The 17,561-nt window shown below is 40.3% G+C and overlaps 1 protein-coding gene across 21 annotated transcripts in view; it reads left to right on the top strand.

Annotated features, from left to right (window-relative positions):
• Positions 1–17,561, top strand: part of PCDH15 (protocadherin related 15) — a 1,259,847-nt gene that overhangs the window by 1,006,649 nt on the left and 235,637 nt on the right. For all 21 annotated transcript variants that reach the window (XR_005784343.1, XR_005784344.1, XR_005784345.1 and 18 more), the window contains one exon: positions 1,639–1,767. Coding sequence is in view for 18 of the 21 variants with exons in the window: in XM_040454209.1 (XP_040310143.1) it covers positions 1,639–1,767 (129 nt within the window). In the remaining 3 variants the exon portion in view is untranslated. The remainder of the gene's footprint in view (positions 1–1,638; positions 1,768–17,561) is intronic.

The following is a 17,561-nucleotide window of genomic DNA, read 5'->3' on the forward strand; positions in this document are numbered from 1 at the left end:
TGTTACAGTGATTTGTTCATTCTCAGTACTGTATATTCTTCTACTGTACACAGAAAGCAATCTATATAAGCATCTTTATGGGTAGGCATTTAGGTTGTTTCCTCATTTTGACTAGACCACACTCTTCTGGTCATCATTGGCATGCCTTTAAATAAAAATTTTACTGGACTTTTACATATAAAAACATGTACAAATCATACTGAATGGTTGTATGAATTTTCACATAATAAACCCACCAACTTAGCCAGCACACAAATAGAGAAAGAACCCATATGGATACCCAAGAATTCCCTGCTATGCATGGTAAATTTAATGACTCCTAGATATTGCATGTGAAAAAATAATAAATCTTGGGGTAAAGTCATATTGCTCAAAAGAGGATATACTTTTGCCTCTGTTAAAATAGGAGAAAACCACCCTAATTCAATCAGAGTTTGAAAGTTGGGTTTTAGTCACAGTGAGGCATGGTCTAGACCCCATGAAGAATTATTAAGAGAGTGTAGAACTTCAGTGATCCCAACGGGAAGGAGGGGACATTTCCCAGGTCCTGGCCTCCTTGGTGGCTGAGGAATGCAGTGTTTGACCCCTCGGTCCCTGATGGCTGTCTCCTCAGTCACTCCCTCTGAACCTCGTATTTCTGCTCAGCATGTCAGCCTTTCACCGCACATCATTTGCAAGTAGGACAAACTGTGTTGGTATCTTTTAAAACAAAATTTGGGTAATTATTTTCTCCTGCTTTTTTTCTACTACTTTTTATTTACATCTTGTCACATAGTGTCGTAGCATAACAGATTTTTCAAGTTCCAGCTGAGAACTCTTTCTTTCTCTGATTCTGGCCCCAGGCTTCTGTGATCTACCCCACACTGTGACAGAGCTGGGGGCAGGGCATTTGTTCTCAGGCTTTGATTAGAGAGAACCATTTCCTGCTTGGCTCACATCTGATGTTCCTTGATTGTGCAAAAGTCGTTGACCTACATAATAGACTCTGGTTGCAACAGGCCAAGGACATACCTTTTCACCAGGTAGCACATACTGCTGGTAGATGTGCCTGCTTACCTTTTTCTTGGGCTGTATGATCCCAAGGTAATCACTTCACTCATGGTATATGATGCTCAGACTCCTGGTTTATATGTGAACCCCGAAAATGATGACTATAGTATTTTCTGATAGCACTTACTTACCTGAAAATACCCACTTGATGCACTGCGCTCTTTTATAATGTACAAGTTTTATTTTCTAAGTAGTGAAAAATGTAAGTGATCAAGGCTACGGAAGTGTTACATTTCAGAGAAAAGGAGGTACACGTGTGTATAAACAAAAGCTTGCCACCCGTAAAATGTGAACAAGATAAAGGCAAAATCACTTCCTAAAAGTAAGCCTCCAGGAAATACTTGACATTTTCAAGAAGATGTTTGCCCTTTAATGTCATCATTTGCTTTTTCCATGTGGGTTTTTGAGGTGCTGGAAAATTGCAAGCTTCCTCCTTTTTTTTCTTCTTTTTCCTTTTTTGGAAAGCTAGGGAGTAGGAATAGTAATGAGATGCTCTTCAGCTAGACAAATGCCAAGATGGCCAATTAGCTGACATCAAAACAAGAATAACTCTTTTCACATGGAATCTTTTTTGTTGTTTCTTTTAAGACCTCAACTGCCACGGTAAATGTGTTAGTGACAGATGTCAATGACAACGCCCCAGTGTTCGATCCCTATCTGCCTCGAAATCTGTCCGTGGTCGAAGAAGAAGCCAATGCGTTTGTGGGTCAAGTAAGGGTAAGTGGCGCGTATATATCAAGTGCATTTTTTAAGTGAATACGTTTCATATATTTTAATTTCAAAAAGACATTCAGCTAATGCAGGGTACAGTGGACCATTAGAAGTGTTGAAAGCGATCAGCGAGATCACTTGGGTATGAGGCGAAACACCAGTAAAGTGCCTTCATTCGCAATCACAGTGCCGGATACTCTTCCAGATTTTTTTCCCCGTAAATCACATTGTGTCCATTTGGCTTTACCTCGTTAAGCTTGTTGATTTACATTTTAGGACCATCAGGTGTTTTAAATGTTGATTAATTTAAAGTATTCTTTTCTTAATATATATTTTTATTTTCTGGAATTATGCTAAGATATTTGTAGAGAAATATGTGATAGCTCTACCATTAACTATGAATTTGTAGGTGCATCCCTCAAAATACAGATGTTTGGAGGTAAATTCATCTGGTTGTGTAAACATGCCCTCAGCATTCTCTGGGTACCTGTATTTCACACACAACTTTTGTCCAACGTGTTCTCCTTCTTGACTTATTTATTAGCCAGTTTTTATTAGCCAGTTTCTGTAGTTCCTTTGATGCATAATCCCATTTTTCTTATAGCAGGGGAAATATTTCCTCAGCTGGGCCATACTTGGTCTTGAACTTGGTAAAGGGTCTAGAAGCCATATGCTGAGGGCACATTTTGAGGATGACACCCCTGTTGTGAAGCATCTACCTGAGATGAGGCATCTGTGTGGGCCACAGGCAAGGGAAGAACCCTTCTCTCGGAAGGAGTGGGGCATCCCAGTGTGTGAGTCCAGACTTTGGGATCGTACCCTTTCCCTGTTAATGCCGCGAGCCGAGAACAGGAGGTTTTCTGGTGCTTTGAAGCAAGCCTTCTCTACCAGGCAGCTGCACTTCCAGTCAGATATAGGGTCTGGCATTCAGTCCAGTTTCCTCTCTGGCTGCAGAAGAGGAGGGCTTCTTTAAACAATGTCACAAAGACCCTCTGCCTTCCACACCAAGCCCTGGGGGTTTCGCTGAACAGTTGGAGCTCATCAGTGTTTTCCCTTAGAGCTTTGACGATAACTTACAACAACTTCACAGCCATTATCGTCATCATTGTCAGACTCGCTCTCAAATCCTGCGGAGGTCACATAAGGCATACGTTCCCTTGTGCTTTTATGCCACCCGAGCTCGCCGCAGGGGAGAGGTTTGTAATTGTGCCGCGACAGTGCGCCCGGGAGTCTTGATGTCATGTAGCCAGCAAGCCATCAACTCCAGAACCCTGTATAATAATACCTCTGGCGTCAAAACTCTCACCATGAACTCGGCCAGAAAAGACCTGTAGACAAAAGATTGAGGAGTTCAAGTGACACTAACAGGAAAGTGAGGAAGTGATGCAGGGAAAAGACAGGTACCAGTGCAGGGCTGGCTACTGCACAAGTCCTCGTGAGGAAAACTGGAGCTCAATCCCAACAACAAATCTAGGAGATCATATGGCCTGGAGTTATCAATCCTGAGAAGCGAGGGAACTGGCAAATTCATGCACGAAACCCTGACAGTTCTCGGTCACTGATGCTTTGGAGGGCATTTTCAGTACTTCTTGCCTCCAGTGCAAACAAGCGGCCAGGTCTCTGCAGTTCAGATACAGGAGTATTCAGTCAGACTGCACACACCAGCAGGTAGAAGTTGGCCACAGAGTATACCTGCTCTGAGGGCCACAGGTGGGGCACTAGCAGTTTCTATAACACCAAGCAGACAAGATGATAAAATCTGAGCGGCATGTGCAGAAAACACAGAAGAGGAGGCAGTGCTGGCATTTACTCATGAAGGATGAGTATTGACGAGAAGAAAATTGGGAGGGGTTGGAAGCTGTCTGGCAGATAATTGCATGAATAAAAGCACAGACCCAGAGCACTGACATGTCACATTACAGGAAATTAGATGTGCCACATTGTAAAGATTTCTCTGTGCGTGTTGGAGAAGGTGGCGGGGGGACCCCTGCAGGGTGTGACGGATGGCGTCACTAGATTTTTATAAAGCTTACTCCTGGGTAGATTGTAATGGGAGATTCTAAATTCAGAAAGCTGTATTTAGTCACATCTACCAATTATTCAGAAAGAATAAACAGGTACTGAAATCACTTAGGAAAATTATCTTTTCCATTTCTCATACTTTACCTGACATTGGAGAGTAAAGGCCATATGGAATATATAAGTAATCATAAGTAGGCATTAATATAATGATTAATTTTTCATTATTTTTATTTTTCCTTTCTCTTTATTTTCATCACTTTCCCTAGTGATTCTTCATCTTTGAAGGAATTATAGCATTAACTGTGTTTCTTGTCTCCTACTTCTAAAATTCAACAAGGAATGGACTTTGTAATGTATTTTGGCATTAAAAATTGAAGTACAAACCCTGGCACTCATAATTTGATAAAGCAGTAATTGTCATGGACTTTAGGCAATAACATCTTTTCACAAAAACCTAAAATGACTGAAACTAAAGAGGAACATGAAAACGTGCAAAGCAGGTGCATACCACTGATTCCGCCCAGTCCCACAGAAGTTGTAACGTCCATAGGATGGGATTTTCATGCATCCTAACAGTCTCCTGTTGCTACCTAATGAGAATTTTATGATACATTAATTTCACTAAATGACTCCTGCCCTGCTTATAGAATTTATTTCTAGTTGTCACCAGAACTCTATGAAGACACACTTAAAACCAAAATACATATGGTTATTTCTTGTACTGAATTTGAGTTACCGACTCCAGAGTTTTTGTTCTAATGATGTGGTGGTGTGTTAATCCACTGTTTGCATTCCAGTGCTAAAGGCACTTTTTATTTACTTTTTAAGGTACTAAGGCAGTGTCGTAGTAACTCAACTTTATTAAATAGGGAATACTTCTGAAGCAATATTTATGGATTGTGCAACGCAAAGTTTCATCAGCATGTTAAAAAATAAACTCCCAACCTGCAACGTTTTAACGGAGAGCTCACTATACGCCAGTACCATATACCGTACTTAACTTTGAAAACTATTTCCATATTCCCAGGGCACTTGTAGCAGTGGCATTGTTGGGGAGAAGAGAATGTGTGCAGAGTGAAACCTAGCAAACACAGCGAGAACACACTCTGTGTCGATGTCAAGTGTCAAAGTGGCGTCCTGGTGATTTACTGAAGGACGAGGAGCGCCACAAAGGAATAAGTAGCTGTGTCAGTGTTCATGGGAAAATGTATTCATCTGCAGTATCTGGACAAATTAGTGAGATTCTAGGTTGGAACAAACAAGGCAAAGAAAGATACCAGGTGGAGATGACCCAGGACAGAGCTGGGCTGAAGAGGCAATTTGAGAACAAGTCAACAGTCTGACAATAATGGAAGATTTCTTGAGAGGAGTTCTGGAAAAGTGATTAGGAACACGTTGAGTTCTGACGGGGAAGACCAGGGGGCTTGCTAGAGAGACTCGGTGTGTCGGCGTAAAGTCTTATTTAGTGGTTAGTGCCTTGCACAGCATGTCACGGGGGGAGCATGTAGGGGGATCTGCGTGCATATTCTGATGGTGGACCACAAGCGTGCCAACAGGGTATCCCCAGTGAGGTGTTGGTTGTAAGAGGCCTCACACCAGCCACGGACAAAATCCCTGCCCATTCCAGATCCCGGGGTATGCAGAGAAGCAGCAGAAGACACATGCTTGTGTGTGAGAGAGACACAGAGAGAGATTGTATATTAGAGAGGATCTAATAAATAATATCTATATATATATATATATAGATAGATAGATATAGATATAGATAGATATATGAGAAGATATGTATACACACATACGTGTATATAGAAATACTTAGGTATGTAGGTATTATTGTTAAATAAGGTTAATAGTTGAGGGTAAAGAGGCTGGGTCTACTGTTGAGATTATGTCATTTCTTTTTTTTTTTTTTAAGTTCAGTAAACTGCTTAGATGTGTTTCCCAGACCCTATTTATCGCTAAATCAGAAGGACCCCAGGAAAGGTTCACCCTGATGTGTGAGAATCAGGCGGCCAGGTTTGGTCCCACCACACACCCTGGGTCTACAGACGTGGGCCCTCAATGCCATGGATGCCATTTTCATTGATCTGCTCAAAGAAGGTCTGACAGATGGACCCCCGAGTCTGGGTGAGAAGTGCAGAGGAGATAAAGGGGAGACCTGTTTCAGTAAACATGGTCTTCACTGCTGGGTCACCAAAAGGACCTCTTTGTACTTGTCTGACAGAGTTTAGCCTGAGGGAGGAGAAGCTATTTTCACTTTGTGACACGTGCCCAGGAGGCACTTTGTGGAGATTTGGAGTGAGTGGGAGGTGAGGCCCCCAGAGGCCTTGGAGGCTCGTCCAGCTGCCTGCCCTCGGACAGCAGCTCGCGGAGAGGTTCCTCAGGGGCCACAGTTCTGCTGAAACTTGTCCTGTTTTTCAGAATAGCCTTGGGCATGAAAGCCCACACAGCGGCAGTGAAGGCACACTTGGAAACCACCCTGTCTGTTACGTTTAAAGCAGGTTCTTAGCAGTGTAGATGATACAGAGTGAGCCACTTCCTGGCAAACCTCTAATCGGTGCCTTGCAGCAATTCTTACACTGCATGGACTTCTTTAGCTCTAAGTGACAACAATAGAGGCCCTGAGTCAACAGAATGTTCTTCCAGTTCTAAAACAAAAGTGGCTGTATTTGTTTAACCTGAAACAGAAATGCAGTCCCAGTGTGAGGTCTGCACGCTAAGTTCCAGCTACGGGAAAGTGCTAGCAGTTCAGTCTAAACCCTGAAAGCAATTTTGAAGTCATTAGTGCACGTCAGTGTTTAGAAGGGGAGGGCAGGTGTTCGCTTTAAAAAGAAATTGGTGGGGTGTCTGGGTGGCTCAGTTGGTTGAGCGTCCTACTTCAGCTTGGGTCATGATCTCACGGTTCACCAGTTCAAGCCCCGTGTTGGGCTCTGTGCTGACAGCCCAGGGACTGGAGTCTGTTTGAGATTCTGCATCTCCCTCTCTCTCTGCCCCTCTGCTGCTCGTGGTCTCTCTCTCTCTCTCTCTCTCTCTCAAGAAAAAATAAACATTAAAAATTAAAAAAAAAAGAAATTGGTGTTTCCTCCAAATACACAATTTAATATGAAGCAAAGTAAATCTGAACCTCACTGCTGTGTCTCTGATGAATGTCCTTGTTGTCTCTCTGTGTGGGGCTCTAAAAATGAAATGAAGGTGGGGAGCTTTATGGTGTTTTATTTATTTTTTGTAGCTCACTCTGACATTCAACAGTGCCTAAAACTATAATACTTCTTTTTTAAGTGGGCCACAAGTGGGGGATTTTATGGGTTCTCTTGTCAAGTCAAACTATATAAGGCAAATACTATACTCACTCAACTAAAGAAAGAAGCCTGCACAATTTGAAAAATTGGTGACCTGTATTTTAAGGCTGTTACCTAAAAATATTTATAATGGAGATTTATCTGTTGCTTGTGAATATTTTTTTAATTTTTTTTTTAAGTTTACTTATTTATTTTGAGAGAGAGAGAAAATGAGCAGGGGAGGGGCAGAGAGAGAGGGAACTTGAGCAGGGGCGGGGGATGGGCACAGAGAGAGGGAGAGAGAGAATCCCAAGCAGGCTCTGCTCTGTCAGCACAGAGTCTGACACAAGGTTCAATCCCAGGAACCATGAAGTCATGACCTGAGCTGGACGCTAAACCGACTGAGCCACCCAGATGCCCCTAAATATTTTTGAAACTCAGTCAATCTTTCAGATTCAATTAGCAATTCATAAATGAATTAGAAAATTTTGTGCTTATATTTTTGCACTGTTTACTTGAGACCTGTCCTTGGATCAGCTTTTAGTCTTTCTATCAGCTGTTATAATAAATACGTGTGCGTGTGCTTGCGTGTGTGTGTGTAAACATTCATAGGTGTGTATAGCCCCAGAAGTATGATGAATGATATCCACCCCCAACCTGATGGTCACCTCCATATTGCCAAATGTCATCTTTATCTGGATAACTTCACTGGTACATTTGAAGCCGATCTCTCTTTCCTTTTTCAGACCCTACTAGCTATCTGCTCTCGGTTTCCATGTTGAAGCACACCTGATTCCTCCTGCCTTTCCCTGGCTTCATTTGCTTCCTAGACCTTTTGTTTTAATATGTATAAGTCCCTTTTTTCTAGCTTCATTGAGGTATAATTGGTATTCAAAACGCAGCACATGACTCATGTATACAATTTGATGTGTTTGAGTTTGGATATATAGATGCATTCTGGTTACCATGGCCACAATTGAGGCAACGGACATGCCCGTCAACTCCAAAACTAACTTTGGCTCTTGTGCATGTCTTCTCAGTTGGCTTTCCACTTCTACATGTTCATTCTGGGACATTCCCTGCACCTTGTACCCCACAGCTTCTAGAACGTTTAGATTCTCATGTCTTCCACAGCTCTACCCCTTAGCGTTTCTGCTCCTTTAAGCTACAGCTTCAAATAAACCTATATCTGTAAAACTAACAGATGCCTCTTATCCAACATGACTAACACCGAACCCTTGTCTTCATGTTCCCCAGACAGGGCTTCCTCTCTGGAATTCTCCATCTCAACCTGTGTGTCTCCTCTTTCTTCCTCACTGTGCACATCTGGTCCCTTGCCAGTCCCGATAATTCTCTGTTTCTCACCTGATCTAATATCACAACCTCTTTCTTTTTAAAAACACAGAATTTAGTTTATTTTTCTATCCTTAAAGGCCACACTACATTTAAGAAATATCTTTATAGTTTCTTGACTTTATTGCTGTTTTTCTCACTTAATTGATTATCCTGACGGTAGTCTTTGATACCTCCTAGTTATCCTTAGTGCACCTGCTGGACCGCTGTCTCTAACCACCAGTTCAGCCACAGTAAGCACCTCTCAATGCAGAAAACAAGGTGTACCTCCCGCTGCTACTTCTCCAGCTTTCCCTGCATCAATGCTCACCTGCTTGCAGTTACTAATCATTATTCTCAGTAACTCCCCCAGGTCTCTGCCTCTGCTCACGCACCCACCTTGATTTCTTCCTTCTCCATTCTTTATTTAGAGAACTCATCTTTGAAAATCTGGTCAAATGTAGTCTCTTCCAGAAAAACTTACCTAAACTTTTCCATGTCCTAAATGATCCGTCCTCATGGCCCCATTTGTACTACGCACAACGTTTTGATAGTGCTTACCAAAGTATATGGAACTGATCTATTTATCCCAATTTCTTGGAAGCACAGACTGTGTCATATTGATCTGAGAGAACTGATACTCAGCCCAATATTTGGTTCTTAGAAGATGCTGAATTAAGCTAGACCTAATGGATTAAAATGATCTAAAAGTACCATTTTTTTCGATGAAGATTGAGATATGTTGTAGAAAGACAAGAGGTATAATATATGTCAACATCTGCAAGTATATATTTGGCTTACCACACACACATATGCATAAATAAACAAAGACAATGTTTTGATATTGGGTATCTATCTACTTTTAGAATTTTTTTATTCTTGAGAGAGACAGAGACAGAGCGTGAGCAGGGTAGGGGCAGAGGGAGAGAGGGACACAGAATCTGAAGCAGGCTCCAGGCTCTGAGCTGTCAGCACAGAGCCCGACATGGGGCTTGAACCCACGAACCGTGAGATCATGACCTGAGCCGAAGTTGGACGCCCAACTGACTGAGCCACCCAGGATCCCCAACTTTTAGAATTTTTTTAAACACAGTTCATGTAGTATAGAACATAGGGGGTTAATTTAAAAGGCAATGTTAATGCCAAGAACACCTGAAATTTCTAATCAGCCTAGAGCAAAATCTTGACCACCAGGAGACAGGGAAACAATAGGTTTAAGAAGATTACTTAGAGGAACAATGTAAGAGATACGCTCCCAGCCTGTGTGGTCATGTGTTTGGAATTGTATTTTCTACTCACCCGTTTACCATATATACTCTATTTAAATTATTTAATATTTGTCTAAGAAGAAATACTGTTTTTGCCTCACAAACCCTTGCTCCATTCATCTCGCTGTGCCTTTTAATGCCACATTACTTATTTATGAGATCCAACTTTATACAAATTGCACTTCTGTTTTATAGACTGATGAAAATTCATGGCCTGTTCCCTTTGGTTGGGTTCGGTTATCCTTTCGTGCAAATGTTACAGCCCACTACAATTGCTTACACCGACTTTACTGCCTGAGGAGGACGCTTGCCAATCAACTTCTGGTTTTACAGGAGGGATCCCAACTGTTTCTGAAGCTTTTCATTAAGACCAAATCTCATCCTTTAAACTTTAAGAAAGATGTGTAATATATAGAAAGGGATTGAAAGATACATGCACAATTTATTATAAGGTACACATGCGTGCAAGTAAGCCCAGGCACGTAATCCTCACTAGGAGAGCCCCCTGCCTGCTTCTTCCCACTGTCCCCCACCTTCCATTAACCCCTTTGATTAGTTTCTTGATTTCTATTGTAGACTGACCAACTCACTAAGCTCCCATAAACAAGATAGTCTAGTTACATCTTTTTTAAATTGTCTACAAATAGAATTGTAGAGTATGTGTGCTTTAGTAACTGCCTTCTTTTATTCACCTTATCTTTTTAAGAGTCAACTTTCTTCCCGTTGAGTCATGTATTGTATTTCCAATTTGCGGTTATACCACAGTTCGTATTCACGTTCTTACTATCGGCAAGTGCTGGAGTGGTTTCCAGTTTGAGGCTATTGATGCTGTTGTGAATACTTTCATATAATGTTTCCTGTGCACATGTGCCTGAATTTCTGTTATGAATATGAGTATATTTAACTTTATTGAAAATCCCAAATCGTTTTCCATACTGACTCTGACGGTTCTCTGAGTTAGTGATTGTCCCCGTCTACATTTTTGGTGTGTCAGTCTTTCTGATCTGAGCCAATTTGGTGTGATTTTGGTGGTCTCACACTGGAATCTTTATAAGCATTTTCCTGAAGAGATTGAATATGTTTTCAAAAACATTTACTTGCTATTTTGAATTTTTTCCCCAAAGTACTTTTTAAATCTGGTATCCATGAATATATTGGATTGCCATTGATTTTCTTCTTGAGTGTCCTTTTCATCTGTGAGGATTCTTTATATGTTCATGACTTACTGTTTATTCCATATATTTCAAACATCTAAAACTCTAGATCTTGTATTGCACTTTCTTTTTTTTTTTTAATGTTTATTTATTTGTTTTGGGAGAGAGAGAGAATGAATGAATGAATGAATGAATGAATGAATCCCAAGCAGGCTCTGCACTGTCATCGTATAGCCCAATGTGGGCTCGATCTCATGAATCATGAGATCATGACCTGAGCTTGAATCAAGAGTCTATTGCTTAGCCGACTGAGCCATCCATGCGCCCCATGTATTTCACTTTCTTAAAAGTGTCTTTCGATACATAGAGTTTTTAATTTTAAAACTTCCAACTTTATCCATCATTTTTATTGTTTTTTTTTTTTTTTTTTTTTTTTTTTTTGCTATCCTTGGGTCATGAAGATATTTTTCTATATTACAAAAAGTTTGTTGTTTGTGATAGGTCTATCATCTGAAGTTGATCTTTGTGTATGATGTGACATACATACCTACTTTCATTTTCTTTTATATAAATACCCATTTATTTAGTAGGCAAGTCTTTTCCCTCTATTTTCTTCTAGAGGTATTAACAGTTTCAGGTCTTCTAAGTCTTTAATACATTTTGAGGTGATCTTTGTATATGGTGTAATATAAGTGTTCAATTTCTTTCTTTTGCATGTGGATATCCAGTTTTCCCAACACCATTTGTGGAAGACACTCCCTTTTATCCCTTGAATATTCTTGGTTCTTTTGTAGAAGATCAAGTAACTGTATAGGCATGGATTTATTTATGGGCCCTCTATTCTGTAACATTGATCTATTTACCTGTTTTTGTAGCTTTACAATATATTTTGAAATCAGGAACTGTGATACCTCCATTTTGGTTCTTTTTTTCTCAAGATTTCTTTGGCTATTCTGTGTCTTTATGGTTCCATATACATTTTAAGACTGTTTTTCACCTTCTGTAAAAAAATGCCAGGAGGATGTTGGTAGAGATTTCATAGAATCTCTAATTGCTTTGGGCAATATGGAAATTTTAACAATATTAAATCTTCCAATTCATGAACATGGGATGGCTTTCCATTTATTTATGTCTTCTTTATTTTCTTTGTCATCAATGTTCATCTGTTTCATCAATGTTTGTCTTTTTCATCATTTCATCTACCATGAGAGACAAAAATTGTCAGGATAGAATGATAAAAGGTTCAATTCATTAGAACGATAATACTAGTTATGATTATATATGCATGAAGATCAGAGCATCTAAATATATAAGCAAACACTGACAGATCCAAAGTGAAAATTACTATAATAGTAGGAGACTTCAGTGTCTACTTTTAATTGTAGATAGAACATTGGGGCACCTGGGTGGCTCAGTCAGTTGACAATCTGACTTCGGCTCAGGTCATGATCTCACAGCTCATGAGTTCGAGCCCCACATTGGGCTCTGTGCTGACAATTCGGAGCCTGGAGCCTGCTTCAGATTCTGTATCTCCCTCTCTCTCTGCCCCTAACCCACTTGCATTCTGTCTCTGTCTCTCTCAAAAATAAACAAACATTAAAAAAAATTAAATTATAGATAGAACATATAGACAGAAAATCAATAAGCAAATAGCATACTTGAGCAACATTGTAAACCAACTGGCCCTAACAGATATAGACGGAATATTCCACCCAAGAAGAACATAATATACCTACTTTTTGAATGATCCATAGCAAATTCTCCAGGGTAGATCACACGTGAGGATACAAAACAAGTCTTAACAAATTTAAGAATATTGAAATTATACCAAGTACTTTTTTCAACAATGGTGGAATAAAACTAGTAATCAAAAACAGAAAAAAAAAAACTGGAAAATTCACACATACCTGGAAATCAAACAGTAATTTTTGAAGAGTCAATGGGTCAAAGAAGAAAGCAAACAGGAATGTAGAAAATAGCTCAAGACAAATGAAAACAAAAGCACAACATATCCAAACTTAATGAGTGTATCAAAAGCAGTACCAAGAGGTAAGTTTATAGCCATAAATGTCTACATTAAAAAAGAAGAAAGATCTCAAATAGACAACATAACTCTACACCTTAAAGGAATTAGAAAAGGAAATACAAACTAAGCCCCAATTAAGCAGAAGGAAAGAAATAATAAAGATTAGAAATAAATCAAACAGAATAGAATAACTGTAGGGAAAAAATCAATGCAACTAGGAGTGGATTTATTTGAAAGATAAATATTGACAAACCTTTATCTAAATTAAGAAAAGAAGAAAACTCAAGGTCAGAAATGAAGAAATATGACAGCTGATGCCACAAAAATACAATAGGTCATGAGACTACTATGAAAAATTATAATCCAACAAATTGGATTTGAAGAAATGGATAAACTCCTAGAACCATACCTACCCAGACTAGATCATGAAGAAAACGAAAACCTGAAAAGTCTAATAATGAAGAAAGAGTAATCAGCGATCAGAAATCTCCTGTCAAATAAAAGCCCAAAATCAGATGGCTTCACTGGCAAATTCTGCCAAACATTTAAGGAAGTAGTAACACCATTCCTTCTTAAACTGTTCCCAGAAGTTTCGAGAAGCTCATTTTATGAGGCCAGCATTGTCCTTATACCAAAGCCTGTTAAAGACATTGCAAGAAAGAAAACTATAGGCCAATATCTGTAATGAACATAGATGAAAAAATTCTCGACAACATATCATCACACTGAATTCATCACCACATTAAAAGGGTCATAAACCATGATACCATGATCAAGTCCCTGAGATATAACAGATGGCTCAACAGACACATCAATTAATGTGATACATGATACAAACAGATGAAGGATTAAAGTTACATAATCATCTCAATACATGCAGAAAAAGCATTTGATAAAATTCAACACCTTCTTGTGATAAAAACTCTCAACAAACCAGGTTCAGAAGGAATGTACCTCAATCTAATTAAGGCCATCAATGGAAAGCTCACTGCTAATATTGTCCTCAACAGTAAAAAGCAGAAAGCTCTGCTCCGAGATCAGGAACAAGGCAGGGAGGCCCCCTCTCACCACTTCTATTCAACTTCGTACTGGAAGTTCTAGCCAGAAGTGGTAGTGCAACAAGTTGTAGTGCCACCAAGCCTCAATTTGCAAGGGCAGGGATCATATATACCCTAGGTAGGTCATTTAGGATGATGGTGATAGAGGCCACTCATACCTCAAACCCTGATTCTCACTCTCACCTATTTTCCCTCTCAAGAAAAGTACCATATAATGGCCATGGCTTTCTTAGCCCTCTAAAAGGTCATCCCCAAAGTTGCCCTTAGCTGTTTCTTTATGAAGCCATTCCAATATCCTACCAGGCCAGCATGGGTGGATGGTACAGTATGTTATGGCCAACAGATCCTGTAGTTTCGTGCACATAATTGTACCTCCTTTGCCATAAAACAAGCCCCTTAGCCTGAAATGATGTTGTGTGTAATCTCATGGACAAGAAATGAGGTATTTAATGCTCTTATGAATATTGGTTAAATCCCTGCTCCACCCTAGACTATGCATTATCCACAATAAAAATCATAGTAAATATGAGTCTTTAGGTCATCTACTTTGGGTGGTTTCTGATTATATATATCAAGAATTACCCTTGTTGGCTGCCCTACTATCCTACCTTTAGGAGCACCATGATAGGTTGGCCAGCCCCACAGATTCCTGCCCTTCGCAGCCATTTACTTGCCATTCCATCCTTGAAAAATCCTAGGAAACATTTCATTCATCTGCCTTTGATGTTTGAGTATTGTCACCTGGATTCAGAACCCAGAATCCAGAACTCTGCCATTCACATTGACACTAAGGAACACAGTTCCATAGTGTCAGGGTAGGTACCTCTCTGTGGCCCAGAGAGGAGAACCAACCCCTGAGTATCCTGATAATGCCAATGCACCCCATGTTGCACCATTCTGTATTGTTTCAAAGAAGAGATGTTATTGAGGCCTTTCTGGAGAACAAAGTTAGCCAGTGACTTCTCAGATCTCACACAATAAATCTGTATTAAAATGCCCTTAGCTTTGGGTCTCTGACCCCTTCCTCAAATCTCTAAGGCAGTTCTAGAATTTATACCTTGGTGATTATAAGCCATCGTTTTTTCTGGAGGTTCAGGGAGTAACCAGGAGTGAATTAGGATCAGCTGCAGATTCCCTTGCCACAGTCCTAAGTACCTCAGAACTCTCTTGTTATTCAGACCTGTAATTTGCTCCCTTCACCCCAACAAGCACAAGAAGGATTCATTCTCAGTTCTAGTCCCCTGGATCCTGCCAGTAGTTGTTAACCATATCCTGATGTTCTTTTTGGTGGATTATCTTTTGCTTCCCATAGCAGGGACAATTAGCCATGCTCCAACTCGTCCTTAGTTATTGATGCAGAAGCAATGAAAGTAGAGAGTTATAGATCTCGAGGAGGGTGGACATTATCTTGTGAGATGTCTGCTTTATGTGGGATCATTTTATAATCTCCTGATGAGGTGACACTTCTGTCCTCTGGCAATAAAGAGATGGTGAATGTCTCTTTCAGAATGCCCAGAGGATTAAGATGTTCAAGGTTTTGAAGTGCTTCCAGCCACACGTGCTCAGCTCAGCTCTCTTTCCCTATCAATACTTTGAGTCGACATTAGATGTGTCAGGGCTGTGAATGCATCTTTCTTTGTAATTAAGTCTTGAGCACTATTGTGAGTACAGGCCATCCTCGGCCACAGGTCCGAGGCTTCTGTTAACGCTCCAACAGAGGTCCTCAGCTTTTACCTCATGCTCTGAGTTGATTTGGGTGGTTCTGAGCTTCATTTTCTTTTTCTAAAGATTTCTATTCCACTTAAAAACCAATCAACTCAACAATTCTTATAAATACCTAGAGACTGATAAACCTCAAACTGCATTAGCCAGTGCCTCACCTTTCCCTATAGACCATTCAGGGGAGGGTCATACATGAACCATAAATCACCCTTAACTTCCATGCAGTAGGAAAAGAGTCCATGTCAAAATCTAATATTCAGTATCTGCTTTCTAGGGTCACTTCTAATCCTCGGATGATCAAGTCCTTCTGAAACACGTTCCAAAAGCAAGCACTTCTCACTTATCCTTACCCACAATCATTTCTCCCCTAGATTAAATTAGTAGTTTTGTTCCTTGTTGACCTGGGTCACTCCTCCTCTCCTATAGTCAATTTCCCTAGAAATTACAAAGTTATATTTTAATGCAAATTAGACCCCAGAACAAAAGTTGTGGTTTTAAATGTAAATTAAACCTCACCCGTGTGCTGCTCAAATCTTTCCGTGAATTCCCATTATAAATGAAATCCAAATTCCTTCCCATGGCTTACCTGTCTCCGCATGACTGGCTCCCCCCTCTCTCTGATGCATTATCTGTCGCCCCACATCAGCCACACTGGGCTTGTTACAGTTATTGAACACAGCCACTCCTGCCTGCCTACAAATAGACTCTACTTGTCATACCTCTGACTAAAACTCTCTGACTCTCCATGTGATTCACATCCTCATTCAGATTTCAGTGATCCTCACTGGAGAATTTATCAGTTTTTTAAGTTCCTGTATTACATGTTGGACTACCCACACTGTCTGAAGCATCTGAAGGAAGGGATTTGTAATATTGTTTTTTTCTTTTCTACTACTAAGCATTTATTCTCTGCATTAAAAGGAAACAGTTCATCGACTTCTTGCTAAGTGAATTTCTGGTTCACTCTATGTCAATCCGTCTTTTTCTTTTTTTTTTTTTTAACGTTTATTTTTGAGACAGAGAGAGAGAGAGCATGAACAGGGGAGGGGCAGAGAGAGAGGGAGACACAGAATCTGAAACAGGCTCCAGGCTCTGAGCCGTCATCACAGAGCCTGACGCGGGGCTCGAACTCACGGACCGTGAGATCGTGACCTGAGCCAAAGTTGGACACTTAACCGGCCAAGCCACCCAGGCGCCCCAATCCGTCTGTTTCAAAAAACTCCACTGGTTAAGCAAATCTTGCCTTGCTTTGAGAAAAGATAATGCAAGATTTTGTTTCCTTCTTTTATTGACTTCATACCGCAGAAGAGCGTTATCAACTGGGGGCTCTGTTTTGTAACAAATAGATTTCAGATAGACTTGAAAGGTACACAAATAGGAATTTCTGAACATAGATGATATACTTTCTGTGGATAATGTGTATATGTAAATATATTTTTCATATGTCTCTGGAGTCTCTAGGCCTTGATATATACATATGCTCCTTGAGTGGAGCATAAGATTTGTGGTTGGAGTTGGCCTCTTCGAGGAAGTTATATTCTCATAAGGCTAATTCTGTCCCTAACTTCCTGCTTCAGTGAATACTCTGTTTTATATCTTGAATTTGTATCTGTAAAATTTAATCTTGGCAGCAATCGTTGTTGCTGTAATAATGCTGTGTAACAAACAACATGAAATCTTCAGGACACACATCAGTGAATATTCACTTTTCTCACTCTTGGATCTGCAGGTTGGTGGTGTTAGTAGGGTTGGTAGGGTTGGTATGGGTGGTAGGGTTGGTGGGGTTGGTGGTGGTTGGTGGGGTTGGTAGTCTTAGTGGTGGTGGTTGGTTTGGTAGTGTTGGTTGGTTTGGTAGGGTTGGTAGGGCTGGTGGTCTTAGTGGAGGTGGTTAGTTTGGTAGGGTTGGTAGTCTTAGTGGTGGTGGTTGGTTTGGTAGGGTT

Source organism: Herpailurus yagouaroundi, unplaced genomic scaffold (genome assembly GCF_014898765.1).
Source record: "Herpailurus yagouaroundi ecotype Mexico unplaced genomic scaffold, PumYag 211, whole genome shotgun sequence".
Taxonomy (NCBI): domain Eukaryota; kingdom Metazoa; phylum Chordata; class Mammalia; order Carnivora; family Felidae; genus Herpailurus; species Herpailurus yagouaroundi.